This window comes from Corvus brachyrhynchos, unplaced genomic scaffold (assembly GCF_000691975.1).
Source record: "Corvus brachyrhynchos isolate BGI_N302 unplaced genomic scaffold, ASM69197v1 scaffold529, whole genome shotgun sequence".
NCBI lineage: Eukaryota > Metazoa > Chordata > Aves > Passeriformes > Corvidae > Corvus > Corvus brachyrhynchos.
Window position 1 is genome coordinate 5,055 of NW_008239777.1, and position 24,816 is coordinate 29,870.

General features: G+C 37.2%; 1 protein-coding gene across 1 annotated transcript in view; it reads left to right on the forward strand.

Annotated features, from left to right (window-relative positions):
* Positions 1–1,026: 1,026 nt before the first annotated feature.
* LOC103621501 (ras GTPase-activating protein 1) overlaps positions 1,027–24,816 on the forward strand; it is a gene marked incomplete at its 5' end in the record, with an annotated part of 42,571 nt that continues 18,781 nt past the window's right edge. The window contains 11 exons of the mRNA XM_008640323.2: positions 1,027–1,113; positions 3,481–3,601; positions 4,551–4,707; positions 6,993–7,080; positions 9,225–9,302; positions 11,780–11,937; positions 12,222–12,298; positions 17,839–18,011; positions 18,160–18,319; positions 18,495–18,637; positions 19,375–19,490. Coding sequence (XP_008638545.2) covers positions 1,027–1,113; positions 3,481–3,601; positions 4,551–4,707; positions 6,993–7,080; positions 9,225–9,302; positions 11,780–11,937; positions 12,222–12,298; positions 17,839–18,011; positions 18,160–18,319; positions 18,495–18,637; positions 19,375–19,490 — 1,358 coding nt within the window. The remainder of the gene's footprint in view (positions 1,114–3,480; positions 3,602–4,550; positions 4,708–6,992; positions 7,081–9,224; positions 9,303–11,779; positions 11,938–12,221; positions 12,299–17,838; positions 18,012–18,159; positions 18,320–18,494; positions 18,638–19,374; positions 19,491–24,816) is intronic.

The following is a 24,816-nucleotide window of genomic DNA, read 5'->3' on the forward strand; positions in this document are numbered from 1 at the left end:
ATCCATGTTACAAAACTTTTTTTATTTCCCATTCCTGTCTTCCTAGAAAGAACTTGATTTCCACAGTTTGAAATATCTTCCATTCCCCTTCCCTAGTTACTCTAGGACTTTGAAAATTATTATTAATAAAATAGCAATTTTCAGCCTGGTTGGAGAGCTGAGAAATGCACATGTGTTACTTGAATGTGGAAAAGGTAGTGTACTCATTTGGCATTGTGGTGGGTTGACCGTGTCTGGTTGCCATGTGCTCACCAAGACCCCTTCTCACCCCCCAGCCCCCTCAGTGGGAATGGGAGAAAAATAAGGTGAAAAACTTGTGGGTCAAGATAAAGGCAGTTGAACAAAGAAAAGTAAAGGCTGCACATGGAAGCAAAGGAAAAACAAGATTTTTTTTCTCTTCTTCCCATGAGCAAGTGATGTCCATATACTTGCTGGGAAGTAGGGCCTCAGTATGCATAGTGGTTGCTTTGGAAGACAAATGCCTTAATAGTGAATGCCCCCCCCTCCCCCCCTTCTCTTAGCTTTTATTGCTGAGCACATCATAGAGTATGGGATATCCTTTTGGTCACGTTGGGTCAGCTCTCCTGGCTATGTCCCCTCCCAAGCTCTTGCCCACCCCCAGCCTCCTGGCTTTTGAGGAATGGGGTTGGAGAGACAGCCTTGATGCTGTGGGAGCACTGCTCAACAGTAGCCAAAACTGGTTGTTTATCAACACCTTTCTAGCTAAAAATACAAAGCACAGCACTGCGAGGACTGCTGTGGGGAAAGTTAACTCCATCCTAGACACTCAATACATGCATTTCCAACAACTGATTGAAAATATTCTGTGAAGTTTAGAATAAATAAATACAGTTCTGTGAATTTTCTTGACTTCAATGTATTAGTAGATTGTCATTGCTGCAAATGAGATTATGATGTTTAACACTTGATTTTTATTATAAATTTGTGAGGAAATGTAGTGTGATTGCATGTCTAGTACAGAGGAAAAACTAATTGACTTAACATTTTAAATCTTATTTTTCTTATTTGAACAGTATTGCTGAGATCATTGAACATTATAGAAAAGAACAGATTGTTGAAGGATATTACCTTAAAGATCCTGTTCCAATGCAGGTAAAACTTCATCTCTGAGCGCTTGTTATTGAAGGTATTGACTTAATCCTCAAATATTTAAAATATAGGAACTGAATTACTGCAGAGGTATCCATTGTAGTTAAACAGCATCATCCCCTCCTGAATTTTTTTGAGTTTGTGTGTTACTTTCATTTTATTTTCATATGCATTTGTTTATCTAAGGTTGGCTTGTAGTAAACAGAAGTTATGATAAGCTTTGTCTGTGCTCTGGGGTGTAAATGCTCCATCTTGTGCCCCTAACTCTGGTCCCTGAACTAGGCTGCTCTCTATTCTTCTGTGTCTAGTATCTTTCTTCCCTCAGAGAAAATCTATATGAACAGAAGAGCTTCAGAGATGATCAAGGGGCCGGGATTACAGGGTGTGTTCAAGAACATTGTTGCCCTGTAGCATAAATTCATCCTAAGAGACCACTGATAATAAACAAACCATATTGTCTAGTTTTTCATAAAGTTATAACTAGTTCAAAAGTATATTTTTATCCTTTCTCCCTATCTATTCTTCAGCTTTCTTGTTTTGATGGTTAGAAATTTGGTTTTAATTTCTAACCTAAATAGCTACCCCTTTGTTAGATCTATTATAGAAATTCAATGGCATTTCTTGTATTCTTCTTTAGTCAGCTCACTAAGATGAGCATACCAAAATCTGGTTTTTGTCTCTTCATAAGATCCTTGTAGTTGCCCTACTACCACCAGTTCCAGTGTGAGTTTGTGTTTCTTGAATGTAATGGACCAGAACAGCTCAGAATGCGATGTCATTAGTAATTCCTTTTTTCTGTGAGAGTGTTTACCAGATTGCTGAAGGTTATCTGTGTCATATCCTAGAAAGTTATCTGTGTCATTACCGTACCCACATTGTATTATATTGTTTACTATTGGTAAGTATCAACAAGAGCAAATTTTATTGTGTATTATTAGACTTATACCTTATTATTCTGATTGTTTTTTGGGGTTTTTTTTGCTGATTGACTTGTCATCAATGCTTCCCAGTTTTCTGCTACTATTAACTCATGCTCTTCAATGTGTTTGAGACAAATGTGAGGAAACTTGAATTCAGAGACATCCTTGAAAAGCTTCACCCAATAACTTTCTATGTTCTCCATCATTCTTTTTGGATTATGGCAATCATCTTCCTTTTGGCACTTTGTCTATCCAATTATGGTTCCTGTATAAATAACTTTCTCTGTGTTGACTAATTTGCCATGTGAGACTGCATCAAATTATTTTAAGTTATTCAGATATATTTGTGATTTTGTTTAAAAAAAAAAAGATATTGGTGGTGTAATTACCACATACTGTCATGCTCTGTTTTTGAAGAAAAAAAAAGCAAAAGTCTTGCATGCTGTTTGCTTCAATCTAATAGACTTCCTGGTTTTAATTTTGAAATTTACTTTAAAACATTTTTCACTAGATGTGTTGTTTTGTATGTTATTTCTTTCATAGATATGTTATGGAGATCATATGGAGTTAGTAAAAACTTGGATATTGCTTCTATTGTCAGCCCTGTAATTCCTATTACTGAAATGTTTTTCATCTTGCCTTTGTCATGTTCAAAACCATGATTCTTATAGAATAGAGGAGAGAAAAGTAAAGTATTTAGTATGGAGCTAGTGCATATCACTTCATCTTGATACTGTTCTCACTGCTTGATAGTCTCGCTTTTCATGTTTTCTTATGGCTAAAGAACTTTTGCTGATCAGCTGACTTGGTAAGGTCAAACTTGCCTTGGCTTTTGGCCATTCTAGCTGGGTAACTACATTTCCAGATCTTTGTTTTATATGTGAATTTATCCTTTTTTGATGTCCTGTTTCTACTTTTTCCTATTGCTTTTTGTTACAATGATAGTCATTTAGGATATGAGTGCTAATAAGATTAGTGAGGAACTGTGCATTAGCTGTGTGTTAATAATTCAGTTTTTATTGTGATCTATAACATTCTTGTTGATTCAGAGTTAATCCTTAATTACTCAGTCCCAAAATCTGTGGTAGAAGACAGTTAGAAGCTAAATAACCTTTAAAGATTTGTGTAAATTTTGCATAAATCGCTGAAAGATGCTGCTTTCTATTTAGTATTAAGCAAATAAATAGATGTTACTTTTTGAAAGTTGGTCTGTATTTAAACCTTGTTTTTCTTCTCATATTACAATTGCGGCCTAATCATTCCACAAGAAATAGTTATATTATATTTCTGCCAAAGATATTGTATTAAATTATATTGATTTGTTAAGATACATGAGAGAATAAAGAATTGGTAGCATTCAATAAAAGTTCGATTGCAGCTGGATAGTATGCAATTGTTTCACAGTGATCTCTGAGCTTAAAAAAATGTTGATTTCTTCCTTGTTTACCAGCATCAAGAACAAGTGCTTAATGATACAGTGGATGGAAAAGAAATCTACAATACAATTCGTCGCAAAACAAAGGATGCTTTTTATAAAAATATTGTCAAAAAAGGATATCTTCTGAAAAAAAGTGAGTTCTGTTTAATTTTTAAAATGTTTTTTTTTCTAAAAAATGCAGATATGTATGCATATTTTGTGTAGTAGTGGTACTAGTGGAGGCAAAATTGAAGTGAGCAAAAGGTTGTTTACGAAGGGCTGTGGTGGCTCTATAATGATCAAGATGAAAATTAAGGCTGAATGTTTTTCCAAAATGTACTGTGGTTTATGTATGAATTAGCTGCAGAACCTTATCAGTTTTATTCAGTGGACATTAAACAATGAGTGATTTATTTTTGTTTTAGTCAGTGCCTAAATCCACATTTTACTGGTACATCTAATTTGTCTTCCAACAAATCTCGACATATAAATCTCCAGGTATTAACATTTTTTTTATTAATGCCTTTTTTTTTTTTTTTTTCCTGAAATGTGAAACTGGTCAATTTTTTTATATATGTGTGTTTGGGGTACGGTTCTGATCCAGATTTGCATATACTGTATTCCCATTTGTGGTTTTTAGTAATTTTGATTTAAGATCTTGTGATGCAATTTGTTATGCTGATCAGTTGGTAAGAGTTTAGGAATCATTTTCTCATATAAAGAGAACTCTGTTTCTTACTTAAAATAGCCATAATAAATTAGATTGCTTACAGCATCATACATTATTTGCAAACTGTATAGATGTAGTCTTCTCACTGATATGAACAGAGCTCACACACACTGGTTTAATCCTGTTGAGATTAATGAAAATGTGTAGTGAACCATCTAAAATTGTACTTTAATCTGTGAAGAGGGTCTAGTTTTAGCTACATGCTGAAAAAATTGAGTATGTATACTGATATTATTGCTTAAACATAATTCACTGTACGTTGTTCTTCTGTTTGCATTTTGACAAAAACCTTACTGTTCTCTTTTTTCTTCATTTACAAAATTTACATTTTCTTTAAAACAATATTGTAATTTCTTACTTGCTTTCCTTACAGGCAAAGGAAAGAGATGGAAAAACTTGTACTTTATACTGGAGGGAAATGATGCCCACCTTATTTATTTTGAAAGTGAAAAACGAGCCACAAAACCTAAAGGATTAATAGACCTTAGTGTGTGCTCGGTCTATGGAGTACATGACAGTTTATTTGGCAGGTAGGGCACTGGCTTTTAATTCTTGTACATGCAGCAGGACAGTTAACTACTAGTTTGAGGCATATACAAGATACAAACAATTTGTCACTAATGAGCAAGTTGGCCTGGCACAATAAACTTGGATTTTGACACCTGACCCTTGTTACTGTCCACGTGTGGGGGTTTTTTTTGGTTGGTTGTTGTTTTGGGGTTTTTTTTTAGCTTTTGCTGATTGTGAAATGCAAGTACTGTGACTCTTGGTTCATATTGCATTTTATTCCATAATTGGTGTAGATTGCAAGTGCATATGTAGACAAATTTAACTGATTAATGGAAACTTAAGCCATGGCAACTTGATTGCTAGTAACTGTTCATAAACAGCTTCTAGTAAGAAATTTTAGAATTTAAGATTTTCTCATGTAATACAATGTGATAATGATTTGGCCTTTTGTACTGTCATTTTTCAATATTGTGTATGAATTTTTCTACATGTATTAAAAAGATTGTGAAGCAACTGTATTGAGTGTTTTAATCCTATTGAACCAAGAATTGATAAGATCAAGAATTTTGTCAGTTCCAAAAGATCTACATTCTTTTGTTGATAGGTATTAGAATGCTAAATTAGGTAGATAATGTGTCAGTGCTTTTCTATTTAGGAATCAATAAGAATCAGATTAGACCAACCAACGTTAGAGGAACAAGTTAGTTCATATAAGCAAATATTTTAAAAATTATTTTTGCAAAAGAGCATTTTCAGAGTTTCATTTACTGTACTAAATATGTCAACTGCAAGTGATTTGATTATTGGCAAAGACATTGAGAATCAAACCACTTCCTGATATCACTGGTAACTAAGATAAAAGAGATCACACTTTTTTGAATTGTTAATTACAAAAAAATATGCAGTCCTGTCCGATATAGAAGAAAAAGATGCATTTACTCCTGCAAATGTTGTTATTTTTTCATAACAGATAGAAAAACACATTAAACAGCAGCTCTGGTTATTCCATGCATCTTAATATTTATTAAGAGTATTTAATCAACTTTAAGTCTTTTCACATAGATAATGTGAAGATGTTTAAAATTAGTTGCATTTCTTAAGCTGCAAAGATCTGGTGTTCTTGCAGCATCTGATTTTTATACATTTCTTAATCATTTTGAAAAATCTGCACAACTATTGCAATGAGGAGCCATAGATATGAGAGTACAATTTTAAAAAGTACTGAAATATTCCTCATGAAAGTTGGCAATTATACATGAAACTTTGGTGGAGACTGTAAACAAGGAGTGTTTTGGTTAATAGTGACTGTTGAGCAGCTTCTAAGAAACACTGTACTGTGGGTTAAAATATATTCGGATAATAAGTAACACTGAAAGTGTGAGTAGAAGGAGATGTATGGTTGCACCTGCTTGGGAAAGCTGTTGATGAAGAACTGTAGTTGAGACAAAATTCCTCTTATTTTTACCACCTACTTAAAATATCTTTCCCCTTTTCTCAGAAGTACAGTGAGAGCTGTAGCTTTGCATGTCTTTGACAATAACTTAAGTAGCCCCTGACCAAGCTACTTTTTGTCCCCCTCCTCAATCCTCCTGTGTGCATAGCCACAAAATGCCATGCCAGTATTTACCTAAACAATGGATGGGGGGAAGGGAATACTGAAATATCATATGCAAGTGAAGTAAGATCCTTCATGTAACTCTGTGTTTGGGAGAGCCAAATTACCTTGAAGGTAATGTGGAAGACTCAGTGTACTTGTAGTGTTCAACTTTTAATGTAACAGTACAAAATATTTTTGATATTTCTTGACAAATGAGTGTACATACATAAAATGGAGAAGATGTTATAGTCACATTTAAAGCTTTAAAAGTTTCTATGACACATATTTGATCATGATCCAGTACACATTTTATTGGTTGTGAGAGCTGTGGAACACATTCAGATAAAGAATTCCTTATGTTAATATAGTTTCCTGAACTCCTAAAACAACAAATCCATAATGCATGGTTAAGTGCCTGGGATGTAATGCTGAACCTGTGCATGATTTAAAATGTTCGTGGTGAATAGTCCTCATAAAAGACTTGTTAATGCTATCAGATGCATTTTGCCTCAAGTGTAAGTCAGTGTACATGTATATTCAATACAAACGGTTCCAAGTTTCTTAAATATTCTGAAACAAACTAGTTGAACTAGAGTGCAGTTTTCTTGAAATTACATCATTTATTCCAACCAAAATGCACTTTTGAAGCATGTAGAGACTTTTCTTGTTGGGTTTTCTTCTGACATTTTTGTTTTGTTTGATTTTAAGGTCAAACTGTTTTCAGATAGTAGTTCAGCACTTCAGTGAAGAGCATTACATCTTTTACTTTGCAGGAGAAACTCAAGAGCAAGTACAGGTGAGAGCTTTTGTTGGTAAATATAATTTTAAAAGCAATTTTTTGTTTTGTAGTGTTTAATGATATTATCCTTCTCTAATAGAAAGCATGTGTACAATGTATGGTGGCTATGTCTACATTAGCAAATATTACCATGCAATAATAGCAGATATGTAAGGGATATAGTTGGTGATGATAATCCAGCACCTACATTACCTATGCTTTAGGGATTCTGCTTTAGAGGAGTTCTAGTCTGGTCCCATGGACTGAACTTCCATTAGTGTCCATTAGATATTTCTGGAGAATATATTTTGGAGTTGTTCAGTGCAAAAAAAAAAGTTTGCTTTCCAACACTCTTCCAACTAATGAACCAGAGCATGGTAAGTGGGAGTTTTGTTTCAAGAGCACATTCCTGATAAGAACTAAAATGCTAATGCAGGTATGCCCACCAATCAAAATCTGTCAAGCCATTTGCAGTTATTTGTCCTGTCTTAGGCCCTGATCTTGCACAAAATAAAGGGGTTTTTGTGTTTTACATTGGTATCATTTAGTTATTAGCTCTCTAACAGTTAATGTTTGCTGATTAAGAAATGTAGGAATGGAATTTAATTCTCTAAAAGTCACTCACTAATAGGAGAGCATATGGAGGATGTGACAATGTTCTTATTTATCAAGTTGTTTTGGTATTCCAGAGCTCAGAAATAGACATTTTGTCTCAGAAGTTAAGCTATGCATTTGATTTTATTTAAGAATGTGTAGTAGGCAGAATATCCTGTCAGGACATGCAGAATATCCTGTCCTATTTTCTGAACATTTGGTATAATCTGCTTTTGGTTTAGATTTGCTTAACACTTAAGATGTTCACTGCATTTATACAGAATACTGGGATTTCTTTTATAAAATGATTCTGGTTCAGGTAAGTCAGATGTTTTACTGATGCTTGTGTTCTCAGAAGTTACAGCTGTCTGTACTTTGTAACATTTCACAGAAGAATAGTTTTATTGGCATACTAAGGAAAATTTGATGGTTTTTATATAATGTGGTAAATATCAAAGCAGCTGTCCAATGGATTGCATGTTGTCTGAGGTTTGTACAAATCATTAAGTGAATGTAATGTAGTGTTAGCCTCATATACATTACATATGCTAGCCTCATGACATAGCTAGTGTCATTGTGCATACTATAGTGCATTGTTCCTACCTGCTGTTGTAAACTGTGATGTTTAAGGGGATAGATTTTCCCATTAGAAGGGAGAATAAAGATGACTGTATCTAGGAAATATTTAGATTATTTTAGAGTGTTTAGTAAGTTCTCTGGTTCTTTATTTGCTTTTTCTTATTTGAATAAGAAAGCAAGCCCAAGACACGAGCTAATAAAAATTTGATGCGTAGTTGACAGTTCCTTGTTTTGTGGAAGGTTTTGAAAGCTTAAACTTCACTCCCAAAGTGGTTTACTTGAGAATAGCTGCAATATTGAATGGACCTGTATTTTAAAAATTATTAAATTGCACTTTGAGAGTAGCTTGCAGATCTTTGACCTACACCTTTATGAATGTTAGTCAAAACCTAAATTTTGTGCTTCACGAGAACTTACAAAATTTGAGGGCATGGGATGTGAAAACATGAGAAATGAGGCTATAGCATGTCTTCCACCTTCCCAAGTATCTACTCTGCTTTACGTATTTGTGAGCAGAGAGAATGGGGGTGAAGGTTATACTTTTCAGTGTTTTTCTGTTAATGCTGCTTTTTGTTTGAAGCGCATAGAGTAAATACAACTGCATATAAAAATAGAGGAGAGAATGATCAGAACAGTTTGACTTATCTGTTATTTTCTCAGAAGCAATCAAGTCTTGCCTCAATTTATATACCATTTTCTATTTAATTAAGTATGACTAATCTGGAAAATTGATAAAGGTCACACTGTATATCCATTAGTAATGCTTGATATTTCTAAAAGAGAAACTCAAATTTGCAAATGTCTTTTTAGATTTACTGAGAAATATATGAATTTTGCTTTACTATTCAAATTTTCATACTCTGAGTTGTATACAAGTTGGCTCTTTTTAAGATAAAGAAACAACTTCAGATACTTTTTGATATGTCAGTTCTATTGCAAGAAGCTGTATCTGACTTTTTGTTACACTGTTTTGTGCCTTTATCTTTTAGGACTGGATGAAGGCTCTGCAGATGTTTTGCAGTTTAAGGAAAAACAGTCCAGGGACATCAAATAAACGTCTACGTCAGGTAAAGCTACAGAGATGGGGGGGGGAGAGGGGGAGAGGTTGCCTCCTTGTTGCAAAATGATGATATATGTCAGAACTTTCCTTTCAACAATAGTAAATCCTGCATGTACTTTCTTTTTCTTTGAGTTATACAGTACCTTTGTTAAGCCAATGGGAATGACTTCCACTCTATTATAATATCTATATACACAAAAATCTAAATGGTGTTTAGGCAATTGGCAGATGCTTTGGTAGGTATTAATTTCTGATCACATTCAAGTAAAAGTGTCAACAATTCAGCGTTTGTATTGTCTTTACTCTTACAGTTCACCAGATTTGACAGACTTATGTCACATGTAACCAAAATAATAGTATAATTAATATTATTCATTTTTCAGTGACAAATACATGCTTAACTGTGATTATGGTGTATATTCTTTTGGTTTCTTGAGAGTACTGTTGTGGCCAGAATTTCTTTCAGAGGTAGAGCACAGATAATCATAAATGACTACATAAGTGATGATTGAAGAATAATGAGAATCAAGAATCCCTGGTATCTTTGAATGCTATGAATATTGGAAGTAGCTGTTTTACCAGTCTATAGGAAAAGGAATACATTTTATGGGTGGGTTTTTTTTTTAGGAAATGCAGAATTATTCTCTGGTCAACATTAAAGATGATTGAATACTTATGAAGAAGTAGACTAAATTAGGTCAATTGATATATGAAGTGGCAGAAGAAATTTGGAGTCAAAAAAGCAAAGCACCTACAGTGTGATCATCTGAAATAATTCTGTACTTGCAAACACAAAGCAAATGTTAGGCTGCATGTAGGAATAATATGGAAGATAGATACCATTTAATATTTATGGTATTCTCATTTAGGATACAGTTAGTTTTGATCATCTTATATCAAATGTATAAAGAAAATGAGAAAACTATAGGCTGGAATGAATAAAAGAATTTCCACGTAAATAAGTGTGGGAAGTATTGGACTATTTAGAGAGCTGAAAAGTATAAAAAGCATGAATGATCAAGGTAGATGAACTGTATAAAGATCAAAAATCATACTTCCATGACTGCCTTACAGAAGTTATATCAGTTTCAGGGTTTCTCGAACTGTCCTTTGAAATTTCTGGTACTGAATATTTGCATTTAAATGAAATTTTGACCTGATCAAGTATGATATTTCCTCTATTTGACTAAATTGACTTCAGTTGATATCAGTAGATATTTGATTAAGCTATGAATTGCATGCAATTCAGAAGTTTGTAAAATAGTAGAGTGTTTAAAATGTATTTAATGTAAATTAGTTCAGTGTTCACTTCTCATTTTTTGGAAATTGAGTTTCCGAGTGCTCTTATTTTGAGAATCTATGGTACAGACTAATATCTTCCTTATAACTGGGAGAAAAGAGTGTAGTGTGTTAAGGGAATTTTATATAATCTACTGGTTTTTAGAATAGAATAGAATATTTCAGTTGAAAGGAACCTACAGCAATCACCTAGTCCAACACCATGATCAATTCAGGGCTGACCAAAAGTTAAATCATAGTATTAAGTAAGGGCATCATCCAAGTACCTCTTAAACACTGATGGGTTTGGGACATCAACCACCTCTCTGGGAAAAGCCTGTTCCACTGTTTGACCACACTGTGGGTAAAGAAATGCTTCCTAATGTCAAGTCTAAACCTCCCCTGGTGCAGCTTTGAACCATTCCCACACATCCTGTCAGTGGATACCAGGGAGAAGAGATCAGCACCTCCCTCTCCACTTCCCCTCCTCAGGAAGCTGTATGTAGAGAACAATGAGGTCACCCCTCAGCCTCCTTCCCTCCAAACTAGACAAACCCAGTGTCCTCAGCTGTTCCTCATAGGACATTCATTCCAACTCCTTCACCAGCTTGGTTGCCCTTCTCTAGATGCATTCAAGGACCTTCACATCCTTTTTAAATGGTGGGGCCCAGAATTACACACAGTACTTAAGGTGAGGCTGCTCCAATGCTAAATACAGCAGGATCATCATCCCTTTTGACTGGCTGGTTATGCTGTGCTTGATGCACCCCAGGATATGGTTTGCCCTCTTGGCTGCCAGGGTTCGCTGCTGACTCCAATTGAGCCTAATCTGTAAGGAAATCACAAAATGCAGCATTGTGTTTGGATTTGTCCATGGTTCTTACTGAAGATACAAGTCTTTAGCTTCAGCAGAATTTTCTATGCATTGAAAAGTTAGTAATTGTAAATCTTATAGTGATGGTTTTAAAAGTAAAAAATGAGTTAAAGCTATGGTGCTAGAGGTTTATTTTCAAGTTGTTGCTCTTACTTTGTCCCTGGTGCCTCTTAAAATCTTCTTTCATTATTCCTCTTCCCTGCTCTTTCTATTAGGAAATTATATTTTGTATTTAATATTTATTCCTTAACATTAAGCCTCCACATGGGGGAGGGAGGAGAGAATTCCATTCTTTCTTAAATAAATAAATAAACTTTGTGTATTTTCTTTAGGTCAGCAGTCTTATCTTGCATGTAGAAGAAGCTCATACGCTCCCAGTAAAACATTTTACTAATCCATATTGTAACATCTACCTGAACAGTGTCCAGGTAGCAAAAACACATATCAGGGAAGGGCAGAACCCTGTATGGTCAGAAGAATTTGTCTTTGAGTAAGTCTTAATCTTATTGAATTACTGAATTTCACTTGAAAGTTGCATTGCATTTAAGATTCTTTGCACTGTACTGTTTTGTATCTGCTTTTTAAAAATACTGTATGCATGGTTATACAGGATCCACAAATGGATGGATAGAATTTTATGTATGAATCTAAGTATCTTTGTTAATATGATTGTCTTTGGCTGGTCATGAGAACTCAGGATTGAAATAACTTTAGAATAAATTTAAATGTTGGCCAAGTATAGTATTAATTGAGGCTTTTTGTCTTTTCCCCCAGCGATCTTTCATCTGATATTAATAGATTTGAGATAAGTCTTAGTAACAAAACAAAGAAAAGTAAAGATCCAGATATATGTAAGTATTTTTATGTAAAGGATGCATATATATTGAAACAATGGATAGAGTTTGCATTGCTCTTGTCAAACATTGTCACAAGAGAATGAAGTATATTCTGTGACTATCATATAGCTGTATTGGTATGTTTTAGATGTCTGTTACTGATTTTACATTAATGTTTTTACAATAAGAACCTGCATGTTTTTTAGTAGTAAAATGCACAGTAATCCAATACTATATATCTGATGGCTTTTCTAGCTCTATTCCAGTATACCTATTGTGTTATACTGTGACCATGTTTACAAAAAAAAAGAAAAGCATTCAGAATTAATCTCCTTTCATAAAATGTTAAGTTTCATTAAGTTAATTTGTTTAATTTTTTTAAGCTCAACTGTGTGGAATTATTTGTCCTTCTCTGGCTTTTTTGTTGCTCCCAGTGAGAAAGAGGGAGAAACAGTAGTACTTTCCTCACTTGAAAATAAATTAAAAAACCCTCCAACTTGACAGTCTGTAGAACAAAATTTGCCTCAGTCCTTGTAGCATCTTGTTCTTCCCCCATTCTATCTCATCTATGTTCCCAAGAATGTACTTTCCTCATGTTATTTACACAGCTTCTTCAGATGTTTTGTTTCTATTTTTCTATTCCAGAAAACTACTAACAAGATGGTAAGATTTATCAGCTTTCAAAAAACAAAACAAAACAAAAAATCCCAAACCCAACCCACCAAAATGAACCCTCCCCAAAAAATCCACATTTGAATTCTGAGCCATAAAATGTGATTTTTTGGCTTTCAAGGTATTTTGTTTCCCACCATAATTCTTGTAACTTCATCCCTTTGCTTTCTCTCTGTTGCTTGCAGAGCAGACACCCTCTCACCCAACAGTTGTTCCAAGTACTTTTCTGTTGTGTTCAGACCTGTCCCAAAGCCTAGCACAGTCCTGATAATCTGTTGCTGTTGGTTTTGATTTGCATGGTATTGTGTTACTGGCCTGTTATGTTTGCCTCTGTGTTTATTTATTTCTCTTTTTTTCCTCTCAAAGAAGAGATTTGTAGGGAAAAAGACCAAAGTAGAAGAATTACTTTGAAGACTGAATGCTCTTGCCAAACCTAATTAAATTTCAAAACTGTTGCCCTTTCCTTTAACTACAAAATTTTCTGCATAGCAGAAGGAGAAAAAAGATGTATTTCATTTGACGGACAAAAGGACTTTCTGATTGTAGTTGTGACCTTGTTATTGCATGGTTCTATGCATTTGAGCTTTATCTTGGCCAAAGCTTTGGTTAGTAAAAGACCCTTTCAAAGGATAATTCATGAATGGGAGACTTCAGTAACTTTTTGTAGTTTCCTTCTCTCTGTCCAGATTAAGGAGATTGTGCTGCTTTTAGATGTATCCAACTGGTGGAAGGTTTTAGATCCTTTTCTTACCTAGGTCAAGAGGATTTGCAATGTTTTTTGATCATGGTTAGGTAGACTCTTAGAGCATAACCTAACAGTCCTTTCATTTTGGGATAAGAATTAGACCATATCAACTTGAATTAACAAGCATCTCTGCTTACATCCCCATCCCTATTAAATATTTGAAGTATATGGGGAGAAAAACTGAGCTAAAAGAGACCATATCAAACTTGCCTGTGTGCAATGTTGCCTAAACCTCCAAAAACAAGAAAATGGGTTGATTACCTTTCTGAACATTTCTCCTTTGTAGCCACAGTTTTTAAAAGTGGATTACTCTGAATTAGGAGTAATGTGAGGGCTATATTTTTTCAATATTTGTGGTGAGTTGACCTTGTCCGGCTACCAGGTACCCACCAAGCAGCTCTCTCACTCCCCCTCTGTTACAGCGGGGATACTGTAACACGATGCACCAAACCAGGAGGCCATGGAAAAGAAATATATATATATATAGACAGATTCTTGGTTGATGTTTCAGAGATGTTTATTTCTCCAGCCGCATGGCCAGACCTCTGCCGAGGAACTCTCACAATCCGGACCCGAGGGTCCTTGCCCGCGCAGGGAAACACAGAACAACCAATCGGAAACGAGGCTGACCAGGGGCTAGGGAAACCCCGTCTCTGTCCCCTCAGGGCCCCTCTCCCAGGGCTACATGGCAGGGGGGGGAGACCCCGACACCCCTCCTCAGGGAGACAGGAGAAAATAAGATGAAAAACTCATGGGTCAAGATAAAGGTAGTTTAACAAAGAAAAGCAAAGGCTGCACATGGAAGCAAAGAAAAAGATTTATTCTCTACTTCCCATCAGTAAGTCATGTCCAGCCACTTGCTGAGAAGTAGGGCCTCAGTATGCATAGTGGTTGCTTTGGAAGACAAATGCCTTAATAATGAATGCCCCCCTCCTTTTTCTTAGCTTAGTATTCTTCTTAGTATTGCTGAGCACAACACCATGTGTTATGGGATATCCCTTTGGTCAGGTTGGGTCAGCTGTCCTGGCTATGTCATAGAATCATAAAATGGCTTGGCTTGGGACTTTAAAGATCATCTAGTTCCAACCTGCTGCCATGGGCAGGGGCACCTTCTGCTAGACCAGGTTGCTCCAAGCCCCATCCAACCTGACCTTGAACACTTGCAGGGATGGAGCAGCCACAGCTTCTCTGGGTAACCTGTTCCAGTGCCTCACCACCCTCACAGTAAAGAATTTTTTCCCCAATATCTAATCCAAACCCACTCTTTTTCAGTTTAAAGCTATTACCCCTTGTCCTATCACTACACTTCCTGATAAAGTCCCTCCTCATTATTCCTGTAGGCTCCCTTTAGGTACTGGAAGGATGCTATAAGGTCTTTACAGAGCCTTCTCTAGGTTAAACAACCCCAACTCTCTCAACCTTTCCTCGTAGAGGAGCTGCTCCAGCGCCCTGATCATCTTGGTGGCCCTCCTCTGGACCTGCTCAAGCAGGTCCACTTCCTTCTTATGCTTGGGGCCCCAGAGCTGAACACAGTACTTAGTGTGGAGTCTCATGAGAGCAGAGTGGGAGAATCATCTCCCTCACCTGCTGCCCACGCTGCTTTTGGTGCAGCCCAGGATACAGTTGGCTTTCTGGGCTGCAAGCACACATTGCTTGTCTCTCCTTTCAGCCAATTTGTATTTGCAGTAGTGCCATAGCTTGGTTTTGAAGTTGAGAATATGCAGCTGGAGGACAAAACATGTCATTGTGATACACATGTATCACTTCTGTGGCACTGGGAAATAAGCCTACTATGGCAGGCTATATACTTGGCTCCTTCCCTCCCATATTCTTCACTAAATATGTGCTAAACGTTTTAAGTAGTGTATGTAAGCACTCTTGCATTGACATGGGTGGACTTAGAACAAGGGGGAGAAACTATGGAGCCTATCAGGTACTTGTTAAAGGTAGTAACAACATATTGTCTACCAACACTACATACCAAAAATAAGACATTTGCAGCCCCTTCTTTGAAGAACATAGTGTAAGAGGTTCAAGTCCTTAACAGCTCCTCACTGCCTTGTAAATGGATTGTGCTAACATATGAATGAGCTGTGGGTGGGAAAGCCAGCATTTAATATGTCCATTATTGAGCAATTTATTCTTTGTCAAGATTTAGATAAGCTTTTATTCTGATTCAGTAACTGTAAATGGTTTTAGGGGGTTTGGTTGGCTCTGGTTGGGTTCAACAAAGGCTTCACAAAGGCTTCACTGTAAACTTAAGTTCATTTCCATTCTGAAAAAAACCATAAGTTTAAACCACTTTAAGTTTGATTTCCAGATTATAATTATTAATCATCAAAATATAAACTTGTTACTAAATATTAATCCCTAAGCTTTATTTGCAAATAAACCATTAAGAAACCTCAGTTTTACCTTTTATTTTTGCTAATGTTCATCACGTAAAACATTCTTGGTTCAAGGTTGTTGTATATAGTTTTTGACTGTGCTTGCAAAGAATGGATCAACTTGTGGGGGTTTTTCTGTATATTTGTTATTCTATCATAATGTGCTAGACTGCAAAGTTTAAACATCCTTAAATTCTTAACTAATGGCAGTCTCTTATTGAACATAGCCTAATAGTTCAATATACTTTTCAAAGTAGCAGAAAGTGTTCCTTTAAAGTTTTTTAATATAAATTATAACAAGTATTCTGCAGTCCATATGTTGCTATTTCTGTTTCAATCTTTTAAGATCAAAATAAGATTATAATATTTATATGATCACTAGGAAGTGCTACTGTATAGCCATGGGAAAAATTAAATCATCAGGTTATTCTGAATCCTGTATCTCACTGTTCCTGTCAATGAGATACATGCCTTATATGCACAAGCAAAACAAGAAGAAAGCATGTTGCTCAGTTGAGGACATGAGAGCTTTGCTCAGAAGAAATATTTTGGGAAATTCAATTGATTATCTGGTGTAAAGACAGTCCAGTCCCCACGTGATAAGTAGCAGATGATGGTGAATTGGTTTATCCATTACCTGACTTAAATGTGTTATCTTATCAATTCATCAACTCCAAAGAATATGAGATATTAAATCTATATTAGAAATATGATGTCATTCTGTTCCATTATCTGATTATGCAAATAATGTCCCAACATACTGCTGAATTGGGACAGTGGAAAGTCTGCTAGAACTGTTCATAGGCTTTGTAGAAAAGTGAAAAAGAAGTGTGTGGTAGTGTTTTTGATTGTTTTGATTTTGGGGGGGATGGTTGGGGTTTTTTTGTTTGGGGAGTTGTTTTGTTTAAATGTGAAGAACTTGATTAAAAGTAGATTTTATCAAGAGATGCAGAAAAAGAGTGTTTGCTTGGAAGTTCCAGACAGTCTGTTCAGGAGTGCACGTGCTTAATTTGGAATGGTCAGTGGTCTGACTGCTGCAGCTTACTAGTCAGCTGTCAGACCAGACTTTCAATTATGGTTGAATAGGCTGGTGCAGGTCATTACTTAGCAATTTTAAGGTACCAACACCACCAAAAAAAGTGAATTAAAGTTTTTGTCATATGTGGTTGACTTGTCATTATTTGGGCAGTAACCTGCCTGGGAAGGACTTTTTTATATGTTTTGCATAAAATGTTACAGCCTTAAACTTGGGAGTTTCAAAGTATTAAAGAAATACATCTGACAACAATTGGGAAAGATGTAGTAAAGCTAAAAATAAATACTAAAAATGGTAACAAAGACGTTCAAGAGCAGACCTGATAAAAGTATGAGCCCAGGGCTTCAAAAGAGCACAGTGAATTCTAATCATTTTACCTGTTTTAATTTTCTGATTGCTGCCTAGGTTTGATAGGTAGCTGAGGGAACAGAGGGGCTTTTTCCCCTATTTGGGCATTAAAAAGAAAACTTTTTTAATATCTCTGGGTATACATTATTTACAGCATGCTTTATATTTCAACTTCAGTTTTCAGGAGTCTGTTAAACCATCTAAGAGATAATCTGTCCATATATTTGATGACACAAATTTTGATCATTTTCATTAATACTCTTTTGCTGAAGCAAGGTGATGTGCTGAAAAAAAATCTTTTTTTTTTATTCAATGCTAGTACTGTTTTGCTGGAGATAACTTATTTAACAATGCTTTTTTCTTAAAGTGTTTATGCGTTGCCAATTAAGCCGATTACAGAAAGGACATGCAACAGATGAGTGGTTTCAACTCAGTTCCCATATACCACTGAAAGGTATTGAGCCAGGATCTTTGCGTGTTCGAGCACGATATTCTATGGAGAAGATCATGCCAGAAGAGGAGTACAGTGAGTTTAAAGAGGTATTGTTTCCTCATTTTTTCTGTCAAAATTCACTTTCTCTGTTGTTTGAGAGAAATTTCAATAACACTTACAGACGTTCCCAAGTTGTATTTGTGGCGACTGTTATTTTAGCACAAATTTCTGAACATTGTTTTGGTTTTCTTTCAGCTCATACTCCAGAAAGAGATGCATGTAGTCTATGCCTTATCACATGTTTGTGGCCAGGATAGAACACTGTTGGCTGGCATTTTATTGAAGATTTTTCTTCATGAAAAGCTTGAGTCACTATTGTTGCGAACACTAAATGACAGAGAAATAAGCATGGAAGGTACTGTACTAATTACACTAACATTAGCTGAAACTCTGGGGAGGGAATGACTCCCATGTCTTCATTTCTGTCTCCTCCCTTAATTGCATCATATATCAAACGGAGAACACAGCTTATTTTTCCCCTCTGCTTTTTGTTGTCTCATTTTCCCAACTTTACACTTTATTTTTTTCAGATGAAGCTACTACTTTGTTTCGTGCCACCACTTTAGCAAGTACACTTATGGAGCAATATATGAAAGCCACAGCAACACGTTTTGTTCACCATGCACTAAAAGACAGTATATTAAAGATAATGGAGAGCAAGCAGTCCTGTGAGGTGATAACTTGAACTATGGGTTTTTTAAATTTTGATTTGTTGAAATGATGATCTGCTGGTTATTTGCTTTAGAAGCATTTATTAATCCTTCAGAAATAATTTCAGTACTGGAACTGAACTGATTATGATGTCTTTTTCTAAATGTTAGCTTGAACAATGTTCATAGCATCACTTTTAAATAAGCTTTTAAACTCAAATTTCTTTAAATTATGTATTTATTCTTTAGCAGTTGTATGTTCTGTTGTAGTAGTTACTGAATGGCCTACCCTAAATAACTTTTTTTAAGCTCCAGATATACTAGAAGTCAATGTCTGAACTTAGTTTCATTTTTAAACTCCCTTACATTAACTGCTTGTGTTAGATCCTATCTTTATTTCTAAAACAACCCTCCTAACTTCTGTTTAACTTGAACTTAATTATGGAAAGGGGAGGGCTGTGTCCTCAGAATACTGGATTAAAAGATGAAAATATACAGAGTTAGAAAAAGGTGGGTACTTATGGATAGTGTTAAATGTCTGTGCTGTTAAAAGCATAGTGCACTAGAACTTAAGAACTTTGCTTTTTCACATTAGTTTTCTGGCTAGCTCCTGAAACAGATTTGTAAGTTCTGTACAAGTACGAGATTTGTACAGCAGTAGAATATTTATTTTGAAATAGTATTCAATGTGTAATATCAAATTATATATGTAGTTCTATTCAAGAGACAAAACTTATGTCTTTTTCCTTGTTGGTTTTAGTTAAATCCTTCGAAGTTAGAAAAAAATGAAGATGTAAACACTAATTTGGCACATCTACTCAGTATACTTTCAGAATTGGTGGAGAAAATATTCATGGCTGCAGAGATACTGCCTCCGTAAGTTTTCACTCTTCTGTTCAAACTTGTAGTTGGAAATTCCTGTTTGTGGTTTACATTGTACCATAAAATGATGTTTTATTGGTTTATCTTATACTAATCAGTACTAAGACTAAATTCTTTAGGGCTGTGTTGTGGGTTAGGTTTCTCAGGGAATTTCTTCCCATCTGTCATCTGTAAAAGACCCTGGGAGCGGCACCTGGGGGATGAATAGAACGGGATTGAGTTAACAAAAGAGTGGCTGATGACCCTGGCATTCCAGTGAAGCCTTTAGGAAGTTTTGGCTGGGGGGCGGACTCTCCCACTGGGGGATTTTATTTAGGAATTTCGGCATAGAATTGCTGTGAGAGGTGTTGGGGCTGGCCTGAGACTTGCTGGGGGGTGGGGGCTACCTGCCTTCCTTCCGGTGTGGGATCAGAGAGAGTGGTCGCATGCTGCGGGAGTTGTGCATTTGGCTAAGGGACTTTTGCTACGCTGCGATTTGGACTACAACCGAATCTGCCTGTTTTTCCCTGCTTCTGCCAGCTGCTACTTGGCAGTGCTGAGATCGAACACTGACTGTGAGTTTGCAAAAGGAGTAATTTCCTTCCTTCCTTCCTGGCGCCAGCTGGAGGAAGCGTTGCACCCTTTTTCTGCCTTGACAGAGCCCGCTAGCACCCCCTGCCGGCTGCAAGTGAATCACTGCAGCTTTTGCCTCACTGGCGCTGCCACCGCCCCCTGCTGGTTGTCATCGTAACTACACCAAAGGGGATCCCTAGTGCTTGGTGGGTGGGAAACTTCTGTTATTGTGTTGTTGTTTGGTCTCTTCTGGTTTTTTAAATTATATATAGTCTAGTAAAGAACTGTTATTTCTTTTCCTCCTTTTTTTTTTGCCTGAAAGCCCTATAAGTTTTGGAGTTATAATAAATTGGAGGGAGGGGTCTTCTTTTCCATTCTAGGAAGGTTTCCGCCTTCCTTGGCAGACATTTGTCTTTTAAACCAAGACACACATAAACTTAAATTTGCAGTGTTGGCAGGAGCCCAGCTGCAGGAGCTTGTGATGGGCTTGATCTTTACTCTTCAGTATAGGAGAGCTAAATGCTGATATGGGTGGTTCCTCTTCCTTAGTTGGACAGGGGAGAGAAAACATAACGAAAGGTTGAGATAAGGACCGTTGAGAGATCACTCACCAATTACTGTCACCGGCAAAACCGACTCCAAGGGGTCAGGGAAAAAGAAAAAAAATAAAATATTGATATATTGTTTCTACAAAGAGCTAGATGACAGTACTAGTTAGCAGACAATTGTATATATTTAAGTCAGTTGCCAATTCTTTCTGGTCCTCCTACTCTGAAAAAGAGATGGACTTATTAAAAGTATTAACACTATAAATGGGTGGCAGTAGAATTACACCCTGCTTTGATTACTTCTATTAGGGAAATGCACAGGTTATTTTTTCTTTTTTTTAAAAAAGGTAAAATAACTTCTTTAGTCTGAGACCATTGAATAAAAAGTGTTTAGTGATAACAGTTTTCTTTCACTTTTTTATCGTTAGCTTTTAATATAAACAATGATAAATTTTGCATTGTGCACTGGTTTTGTCTGGGATGGAATTAGTTTTCTTCATAGTAGCTGGAATGGTGCTGTGTTTTGGATTTGTGACTGAAATAGCACTGTTAACATGCTCGTATTTTGGCTACTGTTAAACAGTATTTTCAGTGTAGAGGTTTCCTTTTTTTTTTTTATTCAGCTGCTGCCTGCTGTCCCTTCCACCTCTGAAAAAAGGTGAGTAGGGAGGGCATGCAAGCAGGAAAGCTGACCCAACTGACCAAAGGGATATTTCCCAAGTAACTCATGCATGATGAGGCCCTGTTTTACTGGAAGTGGCTGGACATCTGCCTGCTAATGGGAAGTCATGAATGAATTCCTTATTTTGTTTTGCTTGTGTACACAACTTCACCTATTAAACTGTCTTTATGATGGTCTATGAGTTTTTCTTGATTTTGCCCTTCAGATTCTCTTCCCTATGCTGCTCAGGAGGAGTGAACAGGCAACTTGGTGGGGGCTTAGATGCTGGCTGGAGTCAACCCATGACAATCATTTCTGGAGCCCGATGTGGGGCTTGAGAGGTTCTAGATAACAGATTTGATCTGAGCATGCTAGACTACATTTGTAGTTCTTAAAACTGTTTAGTTATTACTTGGCAAGTTGTTACTTGCTCTTGCTGGTCACAATGTTGCCTTTTTTCCTTGATACTGGTTTATTTGTTACATCATCTGCTTCATGACATGCTCTATCTCTTGCTCTGCCTCAAACTCTAGTGCTTGTTAATAGCTGCTTTTGAAGTTTGCTGTGTTGTTTATCACTTTGTTGTTGTACTAGTTTGAAAACAAACCAGTGGGAGGCGCCATGTCAGAATAACAATTTAACGGGGAAATTAAAGAAAATGAAAAAAAAATAAGAGAACACTGATTCAAACTGACAGAGTCAAGATACAACCTGACTCCCTGTTGTAGCAGTCTGGTAGAATGTTGGCTGCAGTCCTCTGAAGTGGTGATCCTGTAGAAAAGGGTCTGCTCTTCCTCAGGAGGTCCAGTGGTGGCTATGTAGCTCCTGTCCTCTGGAAATCCAGTGGAAGGGTTGTCTCTGGTGTTCAGCATCTCAGATTATATCCACGATGGGATGCTTGGTTCCTCCCTCTGGGTGGAGCATCTCACAATGGGGTAATGAGTCATGAGTCCAAGTGTTGATTAGGCTCATTAACAGAAGATAGTCCGGAGGGAGTTATCTCTGAGTCATGTGGCAGGACAATGATGGGCCATTAACAGAAAGATAGTCTGGGGGGAGGAGGCAAGGAAACACTGCCCCCACCTGATTTCAACAGCTCATGAGGATGGTAATGGAATACACTGCAACCCAGGACAGTTGTGCTTGTGTCTGGGAGAGCTATGGTAAAAGCACTGGCCTCAAGCCTAATCTGTTGTTTGTGCCATGCATTGCTATTGTCCCAGTACTCTGGAAAACAACTCTGAGGCAATTAACAATTGCACCTTTTTCCTCTTATCTGGGAGCCATTTTGTGGGGGAAATGAAGAATGGCACCTTCTTTTCTCCTCGGTGGTAGATGCTTCCTGCCTTGTTACGATGACTCTGGTTTCTGGAATATCCTTGTGTAACCTGAATGCTTATATTGGTATGTATTGTGAAGAGAATTCTGGCTTTTCAAAAAGGTAGTCAGCTAATTTGAAATGCCACACAGGGATGTGCTCTGAGGCACATAGGTCATGGGTGGCAAGGTGTATAGAACTTGGGCAGGTACCTAGAGTGTTCCCCCCTACAATGACATAGGACTTGAAACCTGAACAAGAAGGGAATGCTATTGAAGCAACAGAACACTTGATAAAATTATGCCTTGTCTATATCAGACACAACTTCTAGCACTGTGCTGGGGCCTGGCCTACCCCTACTGAACCTATGTTAAGCACTTGAAGGGCTCAAGAGGGTCTCTGGATGTTAGAACATACAAACAGACACTGTAGCTAAGCCAGAGATCTAACTCTCAACTATAACAGTTGTTCCTATAGTCAAGAAAAAACATTGGAAGCAGAGGTCCACTTGTCTAGTAAGGGAGGAACAAACTTCTCCTGAGGGGAGAGCAGGAAGAAGAATCAGAAGAGGCAGCCTGTTCTGCAGCAGAGTAGTCACAAGAACAGGAGAGGGAAGAGACTGAAATCATAAATGAATCAGAAATCACATGGTTTCTATCCTTGAGTGAACTGAGAGATATGTGGAAAGATTATGGTCACCAGCCAGATGAGCAAATTATGACCTAGTTGCTCCAATGCTGGAATATTGGGTCCAACAATCAGGAATTATAGAAGGTAGACAAGACCAGCAACTGGGATCGCTAGCAAGGGACCATGAAATCAACAAAGGGACAGAAAGATGGGCAGCAATCCACAGCCTCTGGAAGTGGCTCCTGTCAAGTGTGAAGACAAGGTATTCCCTCAAAGAAAGTCTTGTAAACTACTGAGGCAAGTGGACCATGTTTGAGGAGGGTATTCGGTATCTGAGGAATTTAGTGATGGTGGTGACCTACAGCAATCTGAACAATAAGCAGGCCTCCAAAGATCTGGATGAAGTCCTGTATTTCCAGTCCATGTGGCAGAAGCTTGTATGGAACACACCAATGTTGTGCACCAGCACCCTGGTGATAATAGACAGACATCGATGCACCAACTGTGGAAAAATTGATCTGCCAGCTCTGGTGCTCTTAAGAGAATATCCCTTTCTCCTTACCCTTACAGTTTGGTGTCTCGGCTATCAAGAGTGCCATATGAAATCAGCTTTTAAGCTGATTTCAAGGGAAAGGGAAACTGTGGGTCCACACTATATGCCACCCTGTGATTCTAGCTCTGCAACCACAGGGAAGACATGAACTGGGGCATTGCACCTACCTCAAACCTAGACCACATATGTGAATTGCAAGGAAAAGCACCAGCCAGAAAAGCTCCATTCAGAAATGATTACTGCTCCAGTTGCTGTTGAGCAATTCCCCAGACAGAGTAGAAGGGTTGATCCTCCTTCTGATCCTAATGAAGGGACTTCTGGTTTACAATTATAGGAGTTGGGTAATGAATGCTCCAACCAAGAAGAGAGGGGTCAGGCAGAGGAAAGGGTCAACTGGTTTTATTGGACTGTGTGGATTCGATGACCTGGCACATCAGACCCATGAGAGTATAAGGTTTTGGTGGACATGGGTACACAGTGTACCCTAATGCCATTAGGGTCCAAGGGGATGAAACCCATCTGGATTTCTAGAATAACAAGGGGATCCCAACAATTTGTGTTTGAAGCTGTGGTGAGCCTCACAGGGAATAAGTGACTGAAGTATCCTATTGTGACTGACCTGGAGAGTCCATGTATCCTTGGTACAGACTATTTCAGGAGAGGATATTTCAAAGATCTAAAAGGGTAGTGGTGGGCCTATTACCGCAGGCCTGGTTCCTACGGTATATCCCCGTGTCCCGCAGCCATAGGGAGGAGGAGGAGGAGAAGATCCAGCAGGCAGGAATTGTGCAGCAAGATTGATTTATTTAATTATTTTACAAACTCTTTTATAGACTTTTTTCTTCATAGTCTAATTGGACAAAGATCAGCCACCCCTTGGGGGTGATAGGCTAGAATCCTAAAACAACTATTGTCAAAATATTTTTCTACTATACTATAAACAAGACTTCTCAAGGTTGCAGGTGGCTTGGTTGTTTACATTCCCTGCTACCTCTTCTGTGAGAGAGAAAAGTCTCTCACGGACTTAGAAAATAGCAAGAAAATCCTCACTAACAGCA